At 39.1% G+C, this 22,484-nt stretch overlaps 1 protein-coding gene across 3 annotated transcripts in view; it reads left to right on the forward strand.

Moving 5' to 3' along the window:
* UBE2E3 (ubiquitin conjugating enzyme E2 E3) overlaps positions 1 to 20,574 on the forward strand; it is a 55,605-nt gene extending 35,031 nt beyond the window's left edge. For all 3 annotated transcript variants that reach the window (XM_031505399.2, XM_031505400.2, XM_077785106.1), the window contains 3 exons: positions 15,045 to 15,177; positions 16,880 to 17,027; positions 18,042 to 20,574. In XM_031505399.2, the coding sequence (XP_031361259.1) occupies positions 15,045 to 15,177; positions 16,880 to 17,027; positions 18,042 to 18,139 (379 nt within the window). In that variant the 3' untranslated portion in view covers positions 18,140 to 20,574. The remainder of the gene's footprint in view (positions 1 to 15,044; positions 15,178 to 16,879; positions 17,028 to 18,041) is intronic.
* The last annotated feature ends 1,910 nt before the right edge of the window (positions 20,575 to 22,484 follow it).

Consider the following 22,484-nt stretch of genomic DNA (forward strand, 5'->3'; position numbering starts at 1 on the left):
TGAGTTTTTAGTGAAGACATCCTTTTTTTCCTGCATTCCTGAAGGGAGGTTGAGAAGGCTATGAATAGAGTGGGAAGGTGTAAAGAACTTGAAAATTTGAAGTATAAGGAGGCTGGAAACATGCAGTCTGCAGAAGTGGTACATTAATTTTGTGGACCAAACTTGTCAAAATTAGTCAAACAACAAGTAGATAAAGCTGGAGGCAAGTCAGTGTTTAAAAGCTGGGATTTATTTTTCTGTTGGCTGCTTTCTGATGCCAGATAGACAGCTATGTTTAGATTATTTGTGCTTGGCATATCAAATGTACCATGTTGTTTAGATACAACCCTTAGCCATTTCTGCTTCACCTTTTTCTTTGACTCTATGATCTGCTGCTTGGAGCTGTGCCCAGAGACCATTCAGAAGCTAAAATCTAGCCTGTTTGTTAGGCAACACTTTATTGGAAGTGCCAGCAAAATTGCCTCCTGGCTCTTATTTGTGTTTGAGAGTGGAGCTTGACCTTCAGAGGATTCAAAATCCCCATTAGGGATATTGAAGGCTGGGATATTTGTAAGGTGGGTCCTTGCTGCTCCATTCCTGCTGCCTGAGCAGGGTCTCCAAGAGGCATCCCAATGGCTCTCTCTGTCCAGAACCTGGCAGGTTCACCCTTTTCAGTGCTCCACAAAATTCTCCCCACATTACACTGCAGGTTTGGTCAGGATCTGTAGCTCCAATATAATTGAGCTGAGTGGATTAGTTTATGACTGTGTAGGCAGTTCATTTTTAAGTGACTAATGTTATTCTTGTTCGTAGGAAGGCTTGGCATAAGCACTTAGTTGATCCAAGAAGCACAGAAATGCCAATCTGCAGAGTATATATAAAGGTTTCAAAAGGGAAAGAAGAACACAAAGAAGCATCATCAAAAATAGATCACCATGACATGTTCCACTTCAACTGCTAATTGCTGTCTTTATACCTTGAGTGGTTTAGCGCCTTGTGTGAGGCATGGATTGCTGCACCTTCCATAGCTTGGATGAGTCAGTGGTTATTGAGGTCATGCCAGGTGCTGGAGGTCTCTCCAGGGCAGATCTTGAAAGGGAGGTGCAAGTTCTGAAGTGTTTGAGAGGCATGTGAAAGTGTTACAGATTGACTGCTTCAGAGCATGGTAGGTGATCTATCTTTTCAAAAAGCCACACTCATACAATTGCTGTTATAACTACTGAAATTTGTTAATATTAAAAAAAAAAAAAAAAAAAAAAAAAAAAAAAAAAAAAAAAAAAGACTCATGAAAGTGTTTAAGGCATTCAGGATACCTTGGGGAGCCAAATGTCCTGGAGGAAAATGGTGTAAATCTTTTCTTTGTTTTTACATATGCAAAAACTTAGGATGGGCTCCCAAGAGCTGCCAAGGATTGTCAAGATTGACAAGGAAAGCTTATGGAAAAAATCAGAAATGACTGATAGATCAGTTTAGCAATGACTGTCAGCAGGAGAATAGTACCACAATTTGCAATATTTCTCTTCATAGAATATATTCGAAACAGTTTTTTACTTTTAGTCTGATTGAAAACAAAAAAAAACCAGCGTTGCTGTTTTAGCATTACACTTTTGACTTTCATGTGGAAGCCCATGCTGGCCTCAAGTTCATCACAGCCATGTAGTTCAGGAGCAGCACTGCCTTGAATGAATGGTGCTTCTTTCTTTCTCCCAAAGGCACAGAGGATGTAACATGTAGTAGAAGGGGACAGTCATTTCCAAGTTTTGCTGCTTGGGTCATGCCAGCAACAGAGGGATTGTGTCATTCTGTGCCTGCTAAAAAGGCAGCTTCGTGTCAGCACAGTCTTCCTGGATGTCATCCACATGTGAACACAGCTAATTCTATGTTTGCCACTTCCTTTTAGCCACGGAGATTTTTTAGTGAATAATAGTGTTTGCTTGAAAAAGTAGTTCAAATTAAGATTGTGATTTATATGTCACATGGTTTGGGACGTACCTCTGTAGTGTCAGTTCTTATAAACTTGATGTTTCTGAATGTTTTTGAATATCATTTACTAAGAGCCATATTTTAAGTTAGTATTTTGGAGAAGGGAGGTAAGATGATTCTTGTAACAGATGACCTTCAGCCCTCAAGGAGTACAGAGTATTGCAGGCTAATTACCTAAAATGTATGCATCTAAATAAATTTAGAACTGAGGGCTGATAAAGGTTACTTATTTTTTTAGTGTGTAATTGACAACATCCACAGGGTAAAATTTGTACAAAATGAAAGTGAAGGTATTGCTTCCAGTTTTAGTCATGACAGTCTTTCTGCAGGTGGCATTCAGCAGTCTTGGTGTTTTGCCCAAGGTGAAAACTCTTTTGTCCAAAGAAGTTTAAATAAAGCAATGCTGACATTAAACAGGACATTCCCACTGTACAACTACCAAAAATCTGTATATCACCCATTCCTCTTGGCTCTCGGCATAGGGATACATTTCTTAGGTAGTTCAGGGTCCTCTTCCCTTCCATAGCACAGTGAGAGCATGGTCAGACATTTGCTTTGCAATTAGCTGCACATACAGAGATGCTGCCAGCTGTTTTCTGTGGCATTTCAAAGCCCTCCCAACTCTGCCAGCTGGAGGATTCATGTGAATGGGGTCAATATTGGGGTCTGTATTCCCACTTTGTACTGAATCCATCCAGTAACTTGGTAAATCTCCCTGTGAAATAGGTTGTATCAAACTGACAGTCTGCTGTGTCAGCTATACTGCAGGAGCAGAAATATTCAACCAACTCTTAATCTTTTTTGCTACATCCCCCAGGAGGAGACATTTTAAAATCATTTCCATCCTTGTAAATTGTAGACTGGAACACTTAATGCTCTGCAGAGTATATCTCTGCATTGCCACTAGCATATATTTGGAGTAAAATGTTGTGGACAAAGCTGTTGCATCTAAATAAAATCTGACTTGGTCCACTTCTCTTTTCATCCCCTTATAAGATTTTATTTTAGGTTATCCTCAGTAAGTGCAGCACTTGAGTGGCCATATGCTTGGCAAAACACAGATAATTTACAAATGTTGTTTGTATTAATTTCTGTAGTTCTGAAGTTATTTTAAAAACACAGCCTAAAAGACTTCTTCCAGAATTAATATGTTTTCACATAAATCTGGAAATGCCCGTACATCTGCTCAGATCTCCAGGAAAGTGCATTTAGTACATTAGTTTCATGCTGAAGTGTTAACATTTTAGGTTGTTTTATTAGGAGAGAATAAAGAACTCTTGCCTTGTTGAAAATTTGTTACACAAAATAAGGATGAAGAGGTTCCAAAAGAGCTAATGCTAAGCATTGGAAACTGGATGAAGCTGTGCAGATTGGAAAGATTTCCAAGATATCTGGTAATTAGCTTCCAGTTCTTATGGAGTCCTGCCCTGTGAAAGCTGCTGCTGCTTGGTGCAGCAGGAGTGAGATGAAGCCTAACTCTGAAAAGCTGGATCTCTGTGTTCACAAATTATCAGTGGGCTTTTGAAAACTCTGACTATCCCTTTGGAAAACTAACTCCTACCAAAAATCTGTCCAGTATTTCTCCCACTGCAGGATTGTCTTCTATTCTGGCATTTGCTTGGCACGATGGGGAAAGGGAACAAGTTATCAAAGAGTTCTTTCTGGCTTTCCCTGCCTGAGCCGTTCTGCCCCACACCAGCTTGCTGTGTTCCCCAGGGACTGCAGCAAGCCGGGAGTTGCTGGGGCATGACTGGCTGGTTACTCCCCTGCCCAGCCCAAAATGCCAGAGAGGGTTGCCACTGCTGTCAGAGCTGGCCCCTGGCAACCTTCTCCAGGGAAGTGAGGTAGCACACTCAGGTGCAAGGGACCTAGAGCCAGGCCAGAGCTTGATCCTTTTGTTATTATTATCATTATTGTTGTTGTTATTATTACTACTACTGTTGTTATTTTCCACAGGGGTTTTTTTGTTTCATTAAGGAAGATTTAAACATGAAAGAAAACTTGCTATTTGAGTTAGTTTTGTAAGTTGTCTCTTGGGAGCACTTGTCTACACCTGGTTATAGGATAAGGGGTGTTTGTGGGGTTTTTGTGTGAAGTTGAGATGTATAAACCTTCAAGCAATGAATGGGAATTGCTGAGACCTAGTGCTTTGGTTCCTTGTCAGAGACTTGGGAGACTACTTCTGTACCCTGTTCTGCCCCTTACCTGTGCAGCTACTTTTATCAAGTCATTGCCCTGTCATGTTTATTATTCTTTGTGTAAAACAGAATATTGACCTTGTCTTAGATATCTGCTGTAAAAGTGGTTAAGAACAAATATTACTTCCTTTTTTTACAAATATTTTACCATCTAAACATCAGCAGTCAGTCCCAGCACACTCACTACTAGTAAAGATGTTTATCTTTTAAGCTCTGTGTCTATTAAGTGCAATGAGCAGACGGCTTAAGTTAATTTTATAGCAGTTCACTGCTTAAAAATTAGGCATTTGCAGCAGAGAAAAGCTTTATTGAGATTTGTTATCAGAAATAAAATTCCTTTTCCTAGATTGCAAATGTAAGCCAATGTGTGGTTAAAGTGTTCACTAAATTATACTGACTGAAAATATGAAGGAAGTAGAGTTACATATGAATATATAATATTAGGACATGTTGGAAGAGATTATACTTAATTTGATATAACCTGATGAATTTTGCTGCAGTAGACATTATCTCCACCAATAAATCATGCTTTCAGCTTCAAGTAAAGACCATACACAGTGTGAGCCTTTTCTTCTTAAGATCACAGCCATTCCATGTCTGTGTTGTAGCAGTATCTAATTCCTGAATGTGGTGCAACTGGTGCAGCTGCCTGAGCTATTGGAAAGAAGGATTTAGCACCCAGTGTCATGTGCTTTTGATTTTCCCATGGTCTGAGCTTCTGTATCTTGCTGCAGGCAGAAAAATGCCACTTCCCAACAGCTGCCTCCAGTCTGGGCTGTGAGAGAAAATGACTTTTCTTACAATGGAGTTCCAGCATATCTTAGTCTAATGGCACCAGTGGTCCAAGCTCAACAGCAGAATTCCATGGGGGTTGCAAATCCCTTGACCTAAGCAAATTCGCTGCTTGTCCTAAGCAGTGGCAGCTGCCTTAGAGAGGGGTACAAAGCCCTACTCCTAGGGCTAACCCAAACAGTTTCTACTCCTTACACTACAACTATATCCACAGAGAACATTTGCTTTGAATATTCAATTATTGCTAGAGGAAGCAATAGTTGGGCTGGATCTAGCTTTTCAATAAACAGATTTTACTAGGTGAGACTTGTTTCACTCAGATGTTTATGACTTTGCTTTCCCTTGAAATGATTATTATTTTCACATTTTTCTTTAGCGTAGTACACTTTTGTGGAGTAAAATAAACTCGTATCAGACATTGATTTATGTGTATTTATATGCATGATGCTTTCTCTATTCCTTTGAATTGCTCTGTTTTTGGAACTAAAGTTGGTATTCTCAGAGTGTTTTAATGCTTTTTATACACAAATTACATTTATATATTCTCTGTACCAAGTATTGCTTCATCTGTCTTCAGTTCTGCATTACACAAGCAGATCCTTGTCCTCAACTGATTTGTTTTGAGACTCTCCAAACACTCATATTTAACTAGTGTGGTGGACATTGTTAGGCTAATGTTTCAGAACCCAAATGGAGCCTGCCCTGTCCTGGTACAGTGCGGGTAATGCTCATAATGTTGGGTCACTCTACAACTCACGTACTAAATTAACATTATGGAAATGTCAGAGGGAGGATCCTGAGCCCAGATTTTATCCCTGCTGTAGCTCTGGAGCTGCACATGCAGAATATAATTCCAGCATGTGTTAAGCCAGTTGAGGTTGAGCTGCTGCAGCCTCCTCTTTTGCCCTCCTCCCCACTGCAGCAGTTCTTGTGCTGGTGCTGGCATCTGAGCCAGTCTGCAGCCAGCTGCTGTTTCCAGGAGTCTTGGCAGCAATCACTGGTTACTTCTCAGCTTGCTCAGCAACACAAAGCAATTAATATCAAATAATAAATTAGATATATAAAAATTGTCAGCAATGATAAACTTGTCCCTTGCACAGAATGTGAAGCTTGTCATAATTTTGCTCCAAGCAGGATTTAAAGCTCATAGCCAGAGTTTGGGTGTTCATTTCAGTGGAAAAAGAAAAAAAAAGTGAGAAGCTCATTTAATCAACCCTCAGTGTAGGAAATTTTGTTGGCCAGTGTGGAGACTTAACTAAAGACAAACCTTTTGAACACTGAACTGTTGTGCTGAACAAGGTTCTTGAGTTTTGCCTAATCAGATTCATGCCCCTTCAAAAGAGATAACTACTTTCAATTCAGCTCATCCACATGGTGACCCCAAGCACGTTTGGAAAAGAGCTGGACTGGAGAAGGTGTCTATATTGCATGCAAAGTGGAGAAAGTCTTGGTGTATGAACTGGGAAAGAACAATTATTTTTTGAGAAATACAGCTTTTTTCTAGTTACAGAGATTTGCATCAGACTTTTATGGCTTCAATGTAGGCACCTGACAGGGAGCTGTGGCACAGCATTTTCTGCTTTGTTATTCTGTACAGTCTTATGCGGAAATGAATAGAGGCAAGAGGAAGAAAATATTTAAAGGTAATAATAGAATTACACTTGGGAGAAAGCCTGTGCTGGAAGGTTAGGAAGACTGGACTAAGAAATTACTTAGATGCTGAAAATACAGGCTTCTTTTGAATGAAAATACTCAGTGCTCGCTACAGGTTAACTTTCAGGAAGTCAGTATGAAGCAGCTCTAAGTACAGAACTGATATGCCTGTATTAGAGGTCAGAAATCCCCAAGTAGGAGCTTCTTATTCAGAGTGTTAATGTATGGCAATGGAGGCAAGGTTATCTGACTGGCTGGTTTTGTATTTACTTCTGCGTGAGCAAGCTGGAACTTCTTTGCTGAAGTTTAAAGCTGATTTTTTTAAGAGGAGGGGGAAATGCATCTTCTAGCTATATGTTGTAAAGTGGTAGAGAAGCCCAATCCTGGACATCCTGGAGATGGAGGAGGAGGTTTCACTGTGGAAGCACCAGGCATGTTGGGTGTTCATCTTCTTGACAGGTGGATACACACATTTCAGTGAAGGTGACTTCTCAGCAATTCTCTCTTTCTTGGTCCTTCATGAAGTACCTGAATAAATCATGTTCTGGAAATTGCACTTTATCCTTTTATGATATTAGAATCAAATTTTTCCACAACATTAACGCCGTTCGCAAGTTTAATCACAGAGTCTGCCTTTAGGCTTGAATTACCGGATGGTGGTGATTCTCTCATTCACCAGTGTGCTTTCTGTCTTAAAAAACACCATTCATAGATATTGCTTTCAATTGTTGGATGAAGGTACCTTCCTTAGAAAACAAGACATAATCTGCAGAGAGGTAGAAGACGTTTTTAATACCTTGGTCACATTTTTTAATACATTTGGAATTGCCTAACAATTAGGTATTGGGTATAGCTTGATAGGTGGGGATTTCATTTGAATAGCTTAGTTAACCAGCAGGCTTAGTCTGTTGAAAACTTCTCACTTCTTCTTCTTAGGCATGAGTATTTATATGTTTACTGTATTTTTAAAGCCAGTTGTATTTTTAGTTTAATTAGGTCTTTTAGTGAAATTGCTTTAACTTCTTTCTTCCTCCATCTGAAGGGTGTGCATAAGGGATGTTGGGAACAATCTCTTTGTTCACATTAAAAGTGTTATTGAAAATATTGATAGGAAATCCTGAACTGGATTTCTCAGTGTCACTTAGCTTTGTGACATGAAGATTTTGCAGTGAAGGGTGGAGGTGGCTGATATCTGAAGCACGTGGTTGCCTCAGAACAACTGAATGACTTAATAAATGTAATCTCCAGAGGGTAAGGTGGTGGTCTGGGATTTGGGAGTTGGATGTTGCAGGCATACTCCCCAGCACACATTTTCTGGATGTATTTGTGGGCGGACACCTTAAACTAAAGCTGCACAATTTCTCAGGTACTGTGTGATTCTTTGAGTGTGAATTGCTAGAATCAGTATGGAGGCTAAAGATACTGAAAAACAAAATATGTGTGTATTCCAAATGAGTTTTGTTTGTGTTAGGGAGTTGAGAAAGATTCTCTCTCACAGAAGAAAAGCAAAATTTTACATTATTAAACCAAGGTTCGTCAGTAATTTTGAGTGGAAGAAAAATGGGAACTGTGTACCTGCTAGATAAATTTCTTCAATGAAGTGATTTTGCCCTGCTACAAATTAAATTTTATATCAACAGCAAGAAAATAGTGGTTTGACACTAGTACTACAGTTCTTTCAACTCTGATGAAAGGGATCTGGTCTTTTATTTTGTGCTAAATTAAAGCTTTGTTATTATGAACACATGGCAGAGTAGCAGGAAATGTTTCCTTTTACTGACTGTCCTGCTCTGTGTTTTATTAGGAAGTATGGATAATTTCTCCTTTGTAGGCATACAAGAGGGACTTATGTGCATATTTCAAGTTAGTTCCTGCTGAACATTTGTTTTATTTTAAATTCTTTCATGCCTATGAGATTTCTGTTTTCAAAAACAACTCACATTTGGTAAACTTTTTTGTGTATTGCCTGGGTACACTTCTCTGTCAAGAGCATAGACATAGAATATCTGATGTGTTTTGTTACATGGTTTAAGTTAAGTATTTCTGTTGTAATTTAGCAAACTGTGTTCTGGTATTTAGTTACTTTTTCAAAAGAAAAATTACAGGAATTCTGCCTCCATGATTAGTTTGGGTTGTCCTGGAAGATGGAAAGGACCTGCACACACTTCTAACTGCAGCAATAAGGGTCCTAGGAACTAGCAGGAATACAAGGAGAAAAGTAATCTAAAGCTATTGTAGCAATGAACCAATTTAATGGGGCTTTAGGCAGTGGAAAAACTGTCAGCTTTCCAAAATACATTGTTTGAGTTTTCTACATATTAAAATTTTGATGGAATTAGCAAATGATTTGTTACTTAGCTTCCTTTGGTAACAAGAGTGTATATTCTTCTACTAATGGCAAGTTTAGCACTGGAGGTTCTAGTGGTGTAAAACACCTCTTTCCCTTCAGGGTGATGAATAGCAGACCTGCACTGGCTGAGGTCCCCTGATGGTACAGTGTGACCTGATCCAAACACAGCCGCGTGGTTGCATTTCTAAGCCAGAGCAAGCAACTAAAGTTCCTGCCCTACTCTGGCTGCAGGAGGGGAAATGACACCTGATTAAGGATAAAGCTAATAATCCATTGATGGTTTTTGAACGTGTATGGTTTGGCCAAGTTAGTTTAGGCCGGGTCAGCACTTCGCTTGGAGTAGCCACACTGCTCTTGAGGAGTTCTCAAATTGCACTTGCTTTGCATTGAACCATGTCCTTGGGCACAAGTTCTGCACTGCTTTATAACCAGCTGAATTATCAAGGGATCCATAAGGTAAAAATAGGTTGTTGTTTTTTGTTTTTTTTTTTTTTTAATGCTAATTTCAATGTCTCAATTGTAAGGGTATGATAGACTTTAGGGAAGTGACACAAGGAAAGATTTGTAAACTGAACTAGATCCTTATATCCTCAATTCCACAGAGCCTCTGTGGATCTGCTAGAAGCAGTAAATAACCCTTCCCAGCAAACAAATGTAGCAGGCAGTACAGTGACAGGTAAAATAAAAACAGTTATAGCTATATAAAGAACACAATAGACTGAACTTTTTCTTTGTAAAAAATAACATCTAAATCTTAATAATAGTGAGCACCTTATCAAAATGTGTTTTCTGCACAGTTTTGATATATTGCTGTAGACAGCCCTCATGTGTCCAACCTTAGAAAAATGCTGTAATCCTAAAATTAGGGCTATACTTGTAGCTCCTGCCAGTGAAACCAGAATGCTTTCTGTGTGTATCGGATGGGGAAACACTTTCTGTGTAGTACTCAGATTCTTTAAGTAGAGGTGCTTAGGCACAGGTACTGATAATATGAATGCTGAGAATAAGCATTCCAGAGAGCCTTGTAAATAAGGCATTGAAAAATAAAGAAAATAGAAATTGTTATCTATGCTTGTCATAGGTCATAGAACTGAAAGCCACACACAAACATATGCCTTTTAATTAATGTTCATTTCCTTTCTTGCAAAACCACAAGAGGGCCTCCACACTTGGAAAAGAGAATTAAGAAAAAAAAGGATAATGGACAAATTTTCTTCAAAATGTTGAAAATATCAAAGCAAGAAAATATTTTGAGCATTTTCTATTCCCATGCTTACCATTAAAACATAACTACTGGTAAGTGATCTGTACTCTCTTCAGCCTCACTGAGCAACTCAGACAGCTTGCCCCAGATAGAGATCCTTTGGTTGCTTGTGAGATTACTTTTTGTTCTTTAATTACCAGCAGCATAAGTGTGTATCTGTAGCTAGATAAAAAGGTAGTGTGCTACTAGATAGGGTTGTCTAGCTCTGTTTTCATTCACTTTCTCACTACATGGAAGGGTGAGGAGGATTTTCTCAAGTGCTGAGCTTAGTGGCTTGAGTTAGGAGCCAGGCTCCCCATTGTTTTTGGTGAAAGGTAGGTGTCACCAGAGGGAGATGGAACACATTGGTGTTAAGGAGTATTTAGATATTCTGGGTGCTGCAGTCACTCTTCTCTTTACCCTGATTGTCTGGGTAGCCTGTGGGACAAACATCAGCATCCACACTAGATATCCTGCATGGTAAATATGGATCTACACTGCTGTGATAAGTTGAAGTTACCTGAGCCTGGGGCACTTTTCTTCAATGGGAAATGAGTTCATCAAGCTCAGAAGCTGAGAAGGTGAAGCAGGCAGACTCCCTACAGATTGGGTGTGTATATTTACCTGAATTGTATGTGCTGGTGGCATCTGTCAGAGCCCCTTTAGTATCTCGTGGTGTGACACTGAGCTAGCTAATACAACAGCTTTAGCTGAGACAGTGGTTCCAATATACAGACTTTTGTGCTGGTAACATCCTGAGTGCCTTTCCTCCAGCAGGATTTGTAAAAGTCAATTTCCAAAGCTATGCTGAAGATTTTGCAGAACTTCACTATACTGTAGCATTATGAAGTGGATTTTTCAAGTACAAGGTTATGGAATGTGCTTGAGGGCATTTTTCTTTCTTTACTTAGTACCTTCAGTTAAGATAAGAAAAATCAAAAGAGATGTCTTATCCCTCTCTTAAAGCAATGTCTTCACTTACACTGCTGTAAAAATTACACAGTGACAGAGTTGTAGCTGAGCAGTCTTCCAAGAGTTTTACTTTGGCTGAATCTCATTTTGAATTAAACATCTGGGAAGGATGGAGGGAGGTCTTTCTTTACCTTCCTTTCCTAATTCTCACCCTAGGTGCCCCATTTGGTTTGTTAGCTGCTGCCTTTGTGATAATGAGTAGAGATCTTTTCCAGCCTTTACAGTTCTATGATTCTACCTGCTTGGGTATCATACCTGAGGGCAGAGCCTTTGAGAGAAGAACATGAGAAGATACTCCACCACTTACACATGTGCCATGTAGGCACCCCCAGTGGTTTTTTTGAGGTGTAGACCCTTTAGTTCTGTGATACCAATGACATTTCTCATAGGACTTTTAGAGACAGACTGACTTCACTGTTGGAAGCTTCCTAAAAACAAGGACACTCCCTCCCAGTTGTATGCCATTGCAGGCCCATATTCAATATCATAATAAAGCGTAACACAGAGTTAACATCAAATTTGGCCAAATTACATTTTCCTTCATTCTTTTTCTTCTCCGTTAGCACAGTCTCAGTATGAAGTTGCATTCTGTCGCCAGATTTAGAGCCTTGTGTTTTAGAGGAGGCCTGTTGGCAGCATTGCATTTAGTAAGTGCAGAAAGCAAAATGCTACCAGCATCATGTAGATTGGAGATTCCTTGTCCTAGTTTCTTGTCCTGCATTTAGTTCCATATGGGCAGCTTTAATACATTTTGATTTAATGAATTGTAACAAAAGCTGAACTTGGATTTCTGTAACCACTGCATCAGGAGTGGTTACAGAACTTCTTGCTTCAGAACTTCTGCTTAGTGGTTACAGAGCTAACAGAACTTGCTGGTGTGAATGCCACTGCATCCACATGAATGCTCTTAATACTGTTCTGGAAAAGCTGTCCTTCATCTTCGGGAAACTTGAGAGCGGGGGTTCAGGAGAGTTAGGTGTGACAGACCTGTGTGACCCCATGGGCTCCTCAAGTTTAACCTCATGTCTTTTCAAATTCACCATCTCAAGTCACACTTGTAAATTAAATCCGTTCTGTGGGCTAGCTTGGCTACAGCATGGTCATAAATCCTTTCTTATCTGAATCAGGTATATATCCCTCAGTAAAGTGACATAATGAATATTTGCTTAGGAAGCAGATGCAGGCAGTTAACTAATTTATTTTTAAAAAGCAATTCATCTTTAATGTATGTAGTAACCCCCCCTAATTTTGCAAATAATATTTTGTCATTTCAATTAAATTGCTTTGTTATTTTGTCTGAGATTTTTTTAGCCCATATTGTAAAAAAATTAATCAAGTGGATTTTTTATTGAGAATGAATTATTGGTGCCTTTACTGAATTTGTGATGTTCTGAAGCTAATTTAGGAGGACAGCAGGCTGTTAGCAATGGGCTGCACTTGTATGCTCTGTAGCCAGAACACTGAAGTTGTCATTCAGACCTGTTGCTCCATCAAGATTTTGTGTTTTGTGGCTACCAGCTCACGGATGCCCTAGCTCTGACTTAGTAAGTGATTGACTCTGGTGCTGCACTTAATTGTGACTGATTCATTGGGCTGAAACGTCACTGATTTAATACATCCATTTCATTAATGTGTTTGAATTTTGTCCAGCTGTTGGAAGTGTATGAAAGAAAGGTACCTGACATGCAGAGCAAGAGCACTAACCTCTGCATTAAACTATAAAGCAGTCATTAGGACATCCTATGCTGAAATTGATTTGCTCCACAGAAATTTGGTTTTCAAGCACAATACTAATTAGCTGTAAGCTTGATGAATGTCAAGAATTAATTGAAACATTTCAGTGCCCTGTGTGGGTTTTAAGTGTTGTCATTATTGCCCCAGTATTTTCAGTTCCTACACTAATTGTTTTTTAGAGAGCATGAATAAAATTATCTTCTGGAGGGACTGAAGGTACAAATGGTTCATTGCATTACCAAAAATGGACCTGTTCGCTTTTAGATTTCCCTTTTTTTTTTCCTTAAAATGTATCTAATATTTTTCTTCCACTTCTATGCATGCATTTCAAATAGGAAGTAAGATGTTAGACTCAAACTTTATTTTTGACAGCACTTGTATTTATTTTTCACTAGAAAATGCTTTTTTTTCCCAGGAGAATGCTCTGGAGGCCAGCATTCTCTTGTTACCTACTTTCATTTTGGCTACAGGAATATAGCTACAGCTTCATAAAATAATTTTTTTGTTTTTAATTAAATGGGGTGTCATCCAAATTCCATGATTATTTTGTCCTGTTTATGAAAGAACTGCAACATTTGGTACATGAAATGTCTGCAAGATAAAAAGCATCTTGGAAATTTATGAATTGAAAGAGAATTCATAATCATAATTATATTTTTTTCCTCAAATATTATCTCAGTGTAAAAATCCCTACATTTTGCAGGGGTGGGTGTTGGGGATTGCAGATCCATAGTGCAGACTGCTCATATTCCTTGTGTCTGATGAGTGTCTCCATGTTTGACTACATAGTAAGGATGAATGTCCAACATGTTGTGTTACAGACTGCAAACATATGTATGACAAATATGTGGGCTGACATGACATAGGAAGAGCCTTTTATTTGCGGGGAGTTTCCTCTGTGTGTCGAGCAGTTCCAGAAACCACAAATTCCCAGGCTGCAGTGTGGTGCCATGCCCTGTCACTCACTTCATACAATTCATGTATGACAGTCCCAGGGCCTGTTCCTGGCCACCACAGCGAGACAAGGATGGGGCTGCTTTAGCATGTCTGGGAAATGGAGGTGGTGCCTGGGAAACTGCCCGGGTGGGGAAAACTGAAAGGACCTTTTACAGTGCTGTTTCATTGGCTCATCTGCATGGATGTCATCAGGCCACTGTGTCTGCATGAGTTCAGTGCTGCTGCTCTCCACAGCAGTCAGTTCAGTAAGTTTGGCTCTCAGCAGGGTGGATTCAGGACATTTTGTGGAAGGTTAGGTTAATTTTTATTCAGACTTGCTAAAGATTTGATTTTTTTTTTTGGTGGTTGCTTTTTTTGGGAGTGAGGGGGAGGGGAGGGATTTATTGTTTGTTTAGGGTTTTTTGTGAGGTTAGATGGTTACTGTGTGATAATAGCATTAGTGACAGCTCTAGAATTTGAGAAAATGCTGGATCATCCATTCTTTCAAACCTTTACTTTAAGAAGTAATTATGCAGTAACCCTTCCCCTAGTGAGAAATGCATTCTTAAAATAAAATATTTTTGGCTCGTTGTCTCATTTCCGATTGCCCAGAGGCATAGCACAAATATATCCCAAAGAAACAGTTATTTGGAGCAACTGCTGCAAGAAGTTGTAACAATTCCATGTTACTTGGTTCTCTCACCCTTCCCTAGTTTGCTGCCCAAGGTGTAACATTTCACTCGAGTCTATGAAACAAGTAGCAATAAATGTGTATCAATATACTTGAAAGCCACATTTTTTATGGAGATGTGATCTGTTAAATGCTTGGAGAAGACAAATGTGGTCAAGATGTAAAACTCCTTTTGTGTACTAATATGATGGCAATGAAAGGGTGATGTAGAAACTCAGAGCAATGATATACTCAAGAAAATAAATCTGGGGATATGTTTTGGACAGTGAAAAACCAGTAGTGCATTGTCATTCTATTTCATTGCTGTCTCTTCAAAGGGGACAGCAGAGTACCCAGCTTTTGTGCCAGTTTAAAACACCTAGCCCACTGAAATTAGCTGGAAATTGAGCAGGTGTTAAAAAGAATCAAATGGTTTTTATGCAATAAAATGTATGCTGAAGGAAATCCATAAAATGCCTCTCTCAAAAGTACATCTGAGTCTTCCTTTCCCTCTCCTCTTTTTTCTTTACACAGTGCCGGTCCTAAAGGAGATAACATTTATGAATGGAGATCTACTATACTTGGACCTCCAGGTTCTGTATATGAAGGAGGTGTTTTCTTCCTGGATATCACATTTTCATCTGACTATCCATTCAAGCCACCAAAGGTAAGGGTAGGATGTTTATTGTGCTTATCCTTTTTTCATGTGAGAAGAATACAGCTTACAGCCAAATGACTGCACATCACTTTCTGAATAGCAAATTTGTTTATGGTCTCTTGAAAACTACAAGGTCCAAAATCTTGGCTTGCAGTCTCAGAAAAATCCCATCTAATTTACTTCTTGATTAACACAGTCAGTGCTGATTTCCAAACTTCACCAAGTGATAAATGAGATGATAATTCGGATCAACACGTAAAAGTCAAGAAATTTTAGTTCTAGTAGAAAACAACAGAAGACTTATGTTTCCTTCTTCTCATTCTAGCTACTAAAATATGTGTTTAATAGTCTTTCCTGTTATAAGCCAGATTGTACATTAAATATTATCAGTAATTTTTAAAAAAATAAGAAAAGACTAAAATAAGTTCATATAGAAAACTGGAGTGTTATATTGTGACTTTAAATTGGGTAAATTAGTGTGATGAATTTCCATTATTTTAAAATGTCTATTTACTACTGCTAAAATCAGCAATCTTGTTTGGTAATGTTTTTGAGCAAAAGCTCTTTTTATTAAATTAAACTAATCTTAAATTAAAATGTCACTTCCTTGCTCAGAAATAGTATGGACACCTAATAAATTGTAATTTACTAATGGATATGAAAGAATTTAAAGGTCATTCATTCCCTTTTCCCCTCTCTTAATGCCAAATTGCCAACTCTTGACCAAGTCACTACAAATGACACTGCAAAACTCTCACAACTAAATACATTTTACCACACAACATTATACAACTTACGTCTTTGGGGACTATAACTAGTTTCTATAAATCTAATATCTTTTTTCATTCCCAGAATTATTACAACATGAAGAATATATACTCTGTATTTCATACTTCTTTTTAACCCACAGCATTTAATAAGTTCTGAATTAAGAATGTTATACTGAAGTGATGCACAGTTTTGGACAAATTCCTCATTCTAATCTTATAGATTTTTTTAGAACATGATAGTTTTTAAATTTTCAGGATACATTGTGGATTCCACTCCCCTCCCCCATCAGTATGAAAAAAAAAATTCCATATGTTCTTGTGATTTGTGTAATTAAAGGAGTTACATATTTTTCACTTCTTATTTGTGCGGACTGTTCACATGCTTTATCAATATTAATCTGAAATAGTTTAAGGATGGATTTAGTTAGTGTAATAGCATTGTTTTGGCTGTACATTATATTCTGCCTAATGAAGGGTAAGGACAAAGATTTCATTGTTAATTTAACAAGACTAATTTTCATGGTCTGTATTTAGGCTTTTGAAAGAAAGAAAAATATTAATTAATACTGCACATGCAGACAAATTCTGTGTACTTCTTCACCTTCAGAAACCACAGTAAAGTTACATTTGTAATTAGAATGTTCCTGACATGTGGTATGTTCATTAAATAGCTACCATACTATAAAGTAGGTCCTTACAGAGAGCCTGTGTGAAAGCAGTTTATGCCCCTAATCTCATCATGGTAGGTTTCTTAAAGGCAGCCCTGGCTACAGAAAATAGTCACTCTCCTGTTAAACAATTGTGGTTTGGAAGCCAAGCAGAGAGGAGCTGCATCTGCAAAAGCTCTGCAGAACTGGATCCCACGGGCTGCTCAGAGCCAAGGGGCACCATCCCTGGGCAGCACTGAATGACTCTCTCTGTCTCTTGTGCTGTGATTTCAGGTTACTTTCCGCACCAGAATTTATCACTGCAACATCAACAGTCAGGGAGTCATCTGTCTGGATATCCTGAAAGACAACTGGAGCCCTGCTTTGACTATTTCAAAGGTTCTGCTGTCTATTTGTTCACTTCTGACAGACTGCAACCCAGGTAAGGAGATGATAGTTCACTGAGAGACTCTCAGTCGTTTGACTTAGTTGCCATGGAATGTAATTTGTATATTTGATTGCACGCAGATTAAATAAATTTTAATATTTTTTTAATTTGTGATGAATCACTCCATATTGGATGTGGTCCCACTTTTAATGGTGTTTTACACTCCTGTGACATAACAGAAAGTAAATAGCCCTAAGTCCTTTTTTTTTCAAGATGTGATGCAGAAAATAAGCTGATGTCATTGAAGGTCTGTACTGAAGGAGCTCCAGCAAATGAGTGTTCAGTCCAGGAAAGGAGCAACATTCTCCTGAGATATAATTCCTGCATGTGGGAAGAGGCTGCAGGAAGTTTCTTAAGACAGCAGCTGAAAGGCTTAATCTTCCAAATGTGAGGGAGGTGATGTTCAGAGAAAACTCTCCCTTTTTCAAAGATGCTTCCTTGATGCTGTGGGGAGGGGAGGAGCTCTGCTGGAAGCAGTACAGATTCTCAGCAGCAGCTGTGTGACCAGTGTCATTAGGCGATGGATGCTAATTGCCTGCGGTCAGGGCAGGAGCTGAGCAACAGTGCTGAGGGACCCTTCATTTACAGAAAGTGGTCACAGTTAGGCAGAAATGGATCAGCCTCTTAGGTACAAAGGCTCGATGGCTCCTGAAGGGCTCCCCTAATGCTCTAACTCACACTTGTCCTGTGCACCTCCCTGACAGGAGGGTGCCAGGCAGCACTGCTGAATGTGTCCTGCAGGCAAAGGGCTGAAAGCAGAGCACCTGCCTGAGGCAAGAGTCATTCATATGCAGATAACCACAATAGATGTTTCCTGTTTTCTTTTTCTGTTTGTTGTGCTTTGTTCATGTGCGCTTTCTTGGAAATGTCTTATATGATAAAAGCTCCACTATATTTCTGGTCTGAACTATATTTTGGAATGGATGCTGTACTTTAAAATACGGTTTTACTCGGGGATTTTTGTTACTGTGGGATGCATGCTGATGCATTTTCTCCTGCCTTTTGCAGCTGACCCTCTGGTTGGAAGCATAGCCACTCAATACCTGACCAACAGAGCAGAACATGACAGGATAGCCAGACAGTGGACCAAGAGATATGCAACATAAATGACAAACTACTTGTGCAGTGTGAAGGTGCAGAAGGCAACTTTGCAGTGTGCAACAAATCTTTATAGCCTTTACAATACGGACTTCTGTGTATATGTTATACTGATTCTACTCTGCTTTTATCCTTTTGAAGACTGGGATACTGCCCCTCAGAAAGGTAAATGCTATCAAGAGTAGAAGTTTGTAGCTGTAGATTAGTTATGTTTAAAATGCCTACTTGCAAGTCTTGCTTCTTTGGGATATCAAAATGTATTTTGTGATGTACTAAGGATACTGTTCCTGAAGTCAACCAAATATTATAGTGCATTTTAGCCTAATTCATTATCTGTATGAAGTTATTAAAGGTAGCTGTAGATTACTAGGAATTATGTCATTTGTATTAAACCCAGATCTATTTCCAATATGTGGTACATGCTGTTGTGAAAACTGTTTTAACTTTTACCTTTGTCAGTTTGTAATGAAAGGATTTCCTTTTTCCCTTTGTAGCTCAGAGAGCACCCAGTGTATCATCTCAAACACAATAAACATGTTCCCCAAGGAGTAGTTTCTTTGTTTTCCTATTTTAAATTAATATTTTAATAAATTTAGTTATAGTAACAAGGCAAGGCCAATGTATCACAGATCCCTGTGGATAATTTTTAAATTAATATACATAAGCAAAGGCTTGCTATTAAATTTTTAATGCACACCTGTGGATTGTTTAAGTTTTCCCTGTTTTGTTTTTAACAGAACAAGTGAAATTTCTAAAATTTTCTGAAATTTAATACTTTTCAGCTCTTCCTCAACTTGAAATGTTCACATTTCATATGCTTACTTCAGAAGTTAACATAGCTGGTTGCTTCAGGGCCAGTCCTACTCTCAGAACAGGCTGCCTCAGTCTTGCTACAAAGGTTTTTGCAGGAGGATGGCCAAGTTAGAGATAGTCTGGTGCTTTTTTTCTGAGTAAAGCAAGTTGGACTTGCTGACCTAGAGGACTGAGTTATCCACTGAAAAAGGTCTTCCAAAGCATGATTGAACACTGTATCATCTACCCAGAAAAAAGAGGAGTACAATGAATTTAATCAGATTTATATGACATAAAAACAGTTGTGGGGGAAACAACCTTTCTTAGTAAAAATGAAATCTATAAAAGTGTTTTAGACTACCTTTTCCCCCCTCCACTTCCTGCCTTGGAAATTTTGTAACATCTGTAAGTACAAAAATACAGCTTTATAGTAGATACCATTTAAAAGGTAGAGTCACTAATAGTTTTATAGTTTAAGCTTTTATAGTTTGCCAGTCACAGTATTGATTATAAAAACAAAAGACACTTGATTCTTTTAGATTATTTTTAAAATTACACTTAATTTTAAATTTTACAGTCTCCCTTACTACCTGGTGTTTTCAGAGATAAAGTAGCACTTCCATCAATAAGATACTCTGCTCATTTAATATATGAAAGCTGAATGTTAAGTTAAAATTTTAAATCAATACAAAAAATAATAAATATTTACATCTAAATTAACCATTACTATACAGGTCCCTGGTTTTTGTATCGCATAACCTTTGACCGTGAATTGTCCACCCTACTTTAAATATTTCTACAGATGCCTGAAGGTGGCTTGAAGAACTGTGTATCCCAAATATCTCACCCTAGAAGCCAATCTCTCTTGGTAGCTACAAGATAGCTTTAGAGTTCAGGTTAAAAAGTGCAAAAGGGAATGAGAAACAGGATCTGGCAGGTGAATATGCCTAAGTCAGGTAACAGACTAATGCCAGGAGATGAAGTGCTGGAAATCACTGCTGAAGGTGACCAGAATTTCTTGTCATGTCATTGGATGTGTGAGAAATAGCACAGATTGGCAAAGAAACGAGGGGCTATCACGTCCGGGCTGCACATCTAAAGTCTGCTCCCTGCTGACCATTAGTGCACTCGTGGGCCACAGGGTGCTCGTACACCACTCCAGTGACCTTCCAGTGGAGAGCAAACTATGGAGTTCATGCACTAACTGTGTTGCCTACAGAATTTACAGATATTTATATCATAAAGTATTCTGCTATAAAAATACAGGTTTTAATTCTAATTTTAATGTATTTTGGGTTTGTGTCGTACTTACAACTTCAGATACCTAGGTGTACAAATGGGATGCCTTGTTAGTGTTGCCCCATCTTGCTTTCCTTGCAATTGGATCCTTTACACTGAATTCCCATCCTCTTTTTTTTTTTTCTTTTTTTTTTTTTTTGTTGGTTTGTCATGATTCTGTTCTTTTTTAATGTAGATTTTTTTGGTGTGTAAATTTTATATTTACTGAAGTAAAGGTTGTTTTTGTGTAAACATTTAAACTTTAAAAGAAAAAGAAAAGAAGCTAATTTTGTTTCTCAAGTTCTCTCTGCTAAACCATGCAGTAGAAAGAAATTTGTATTGTTAAATAAATCAATTAGTTGTTAAATGAGAATGTGTGTCTGTTTTCATGGGGAGGGAAGAAACCCCTGCTGGAAATACATCCAAAGCACTGGTTGCAAAGAACATCTGGTGTTTCAAACTATTTCCTGTGCTGGGGTGAATACTGCATGCTACCAAAGAATGGCACTGATCCTCTTTTACAGTTTTAAGGAGACAGAAGAGAAAATTATCACCAATCACTAGGCTCTGTATTTGGGAAACAGTGAACTGAAATTACATTTTTGTGTAACACTGAAGATACTGCATGTGCCCTCTTCTTCTCCATTTTGGCTGGGCTTTTCTTTTGCTGTTTCTGGGATTTGAATGGGGAATGCATGCATCTGGTTGGGAAGCTGCACAAACTGGGCTCCATGATGATCTGGCATAAAGAGATCTGGTGGGAAGCCAGCAGTCCCAGCCTGTGACATTGCTGAGAAATTGAAAGGGGCAAACACCTCTTCAGCTGAGCTACTGGCTACATTCAGGGCAAATGAGAAGGGATGGGTAAATGTACATGTTTAAAAAATAAAGATACTGCATACAATGGGGAGGCTAATAAATATAAGCATTGGTATTTCTGTACTAGGATGTTTTTGGTGTCTCAGTGATGTGTGGTGTGCCTGATACAGTCTTTGCTGATCAGTGCTGAGTAGTGATCATTCCAAGTCTATAGCCAGGAAGGGAAGGGAGTCATAGAAAGCAAGACCACAGGGCAGCCCAAGCCATGGGCCTGGCTTGCACAGCCTTGTAAGGAAAGCAACTGCACCAGATCTGGTTCATGCTCTGTTCCCTCCCTACCCTTTGGGGAAAAAGGAAACTCTTTCAGGCTTTGTGGTACACCAGTTCCTGCCCTGTACCGGCTTATTTTTGGCCATAGATATTGCAGAAAATGAGACCAGTTTTCTTCCATTCTCCATCTTCATGTGTGAGAACCAGATTTGTGGCTTCTCAGAGGTGTTCTCGTTTGCACCATGACAGGAAAGCTGCAGGGCTGTGGCTGAAGGGCTTTGCAGTGGCTGGGTGGAGTTCTGAGCTGTGGGGCAGCCCTGGCTGCAAGGCTTCCCCAGGGCCTGAGTCCCCACAGTGCTGCAGGGAAGCAAGCTGCAGAGCACACAAAGAGCTCCTGGCCTTCTGCCCCTGGGCTTTTGTCTGCGTGGGCTGAAGGAGCAAAGGAAGGACTCCTGACTCCAGGCTGAAGAGTGAATTCCAACTTGCCTGCATTTTCCTCAACAAAAATCATCAGTGGATAGTTATGTGAAAGAAGGAAGGCTTGTGCAGGAATCCTGGACTAAAGCAGTAGCAAAGAACAGTGACAGTAGCATGACTAAAATGCAATTTGATTCAGCCATAAACCAGCATTGTATTTTGGCAGCCTGTGCTATAGCCAGGGAAACAGATACATTTGAGAACTTGGCACTGCTTTATGTACAGCATCCCTTCAACTTCTTGGTGGCACCACTTGCATTTGTTTTGCACAGTAACTTCCAAGGCTGAACCCCCTCCCTTTCCTTCACTATCCACTCCTGACTGAAGGTGGCTGCAGACAGGTTCCAGGACAGCAGGAGGGATTCTGTAATAGAGCACTGGTTCCAAAGGGAGAAGCAGGGCATGGCTGCCTGTACTAATGCCTGACCTTGCAATGAGAGTTGGACACATTCAAGTGTTCAGCTTAGATGAGAGAGCAGATCATGTACTTGGAAAATAGTGGCTTGAACATTTGCAGCACACCAGTGCTTTTGCTTTTTTAATCCTTAAAATGGGAAGTCTGCTTCAGCTTGTCTCTCCCCCATCTCTCTGCATGCATGTCTCTGGAGGGAACCTATGACTTCCTCTGTTGCTGGGTAGAATAGATGGCATCCAACATACTAGCAACAATTTGGGGATCCTTAAAAATAAAAACTGTCAGAAATAGATAGAAAAGAC

Source organism: Lonchura striata, chromosome 8 (assembly GCF_046129695.1).
Source record: "Lonchura striata isolate bLonStr1 chromosome 8, bLonStr1.mat, whole genome shotgun sequence".
Classification (NCBI taxonomy): Eukaryota; Metazoa; Chordata; class Aves; order Passeriformes; family Estrildidae; genus Lonchura; species Lonchura striata.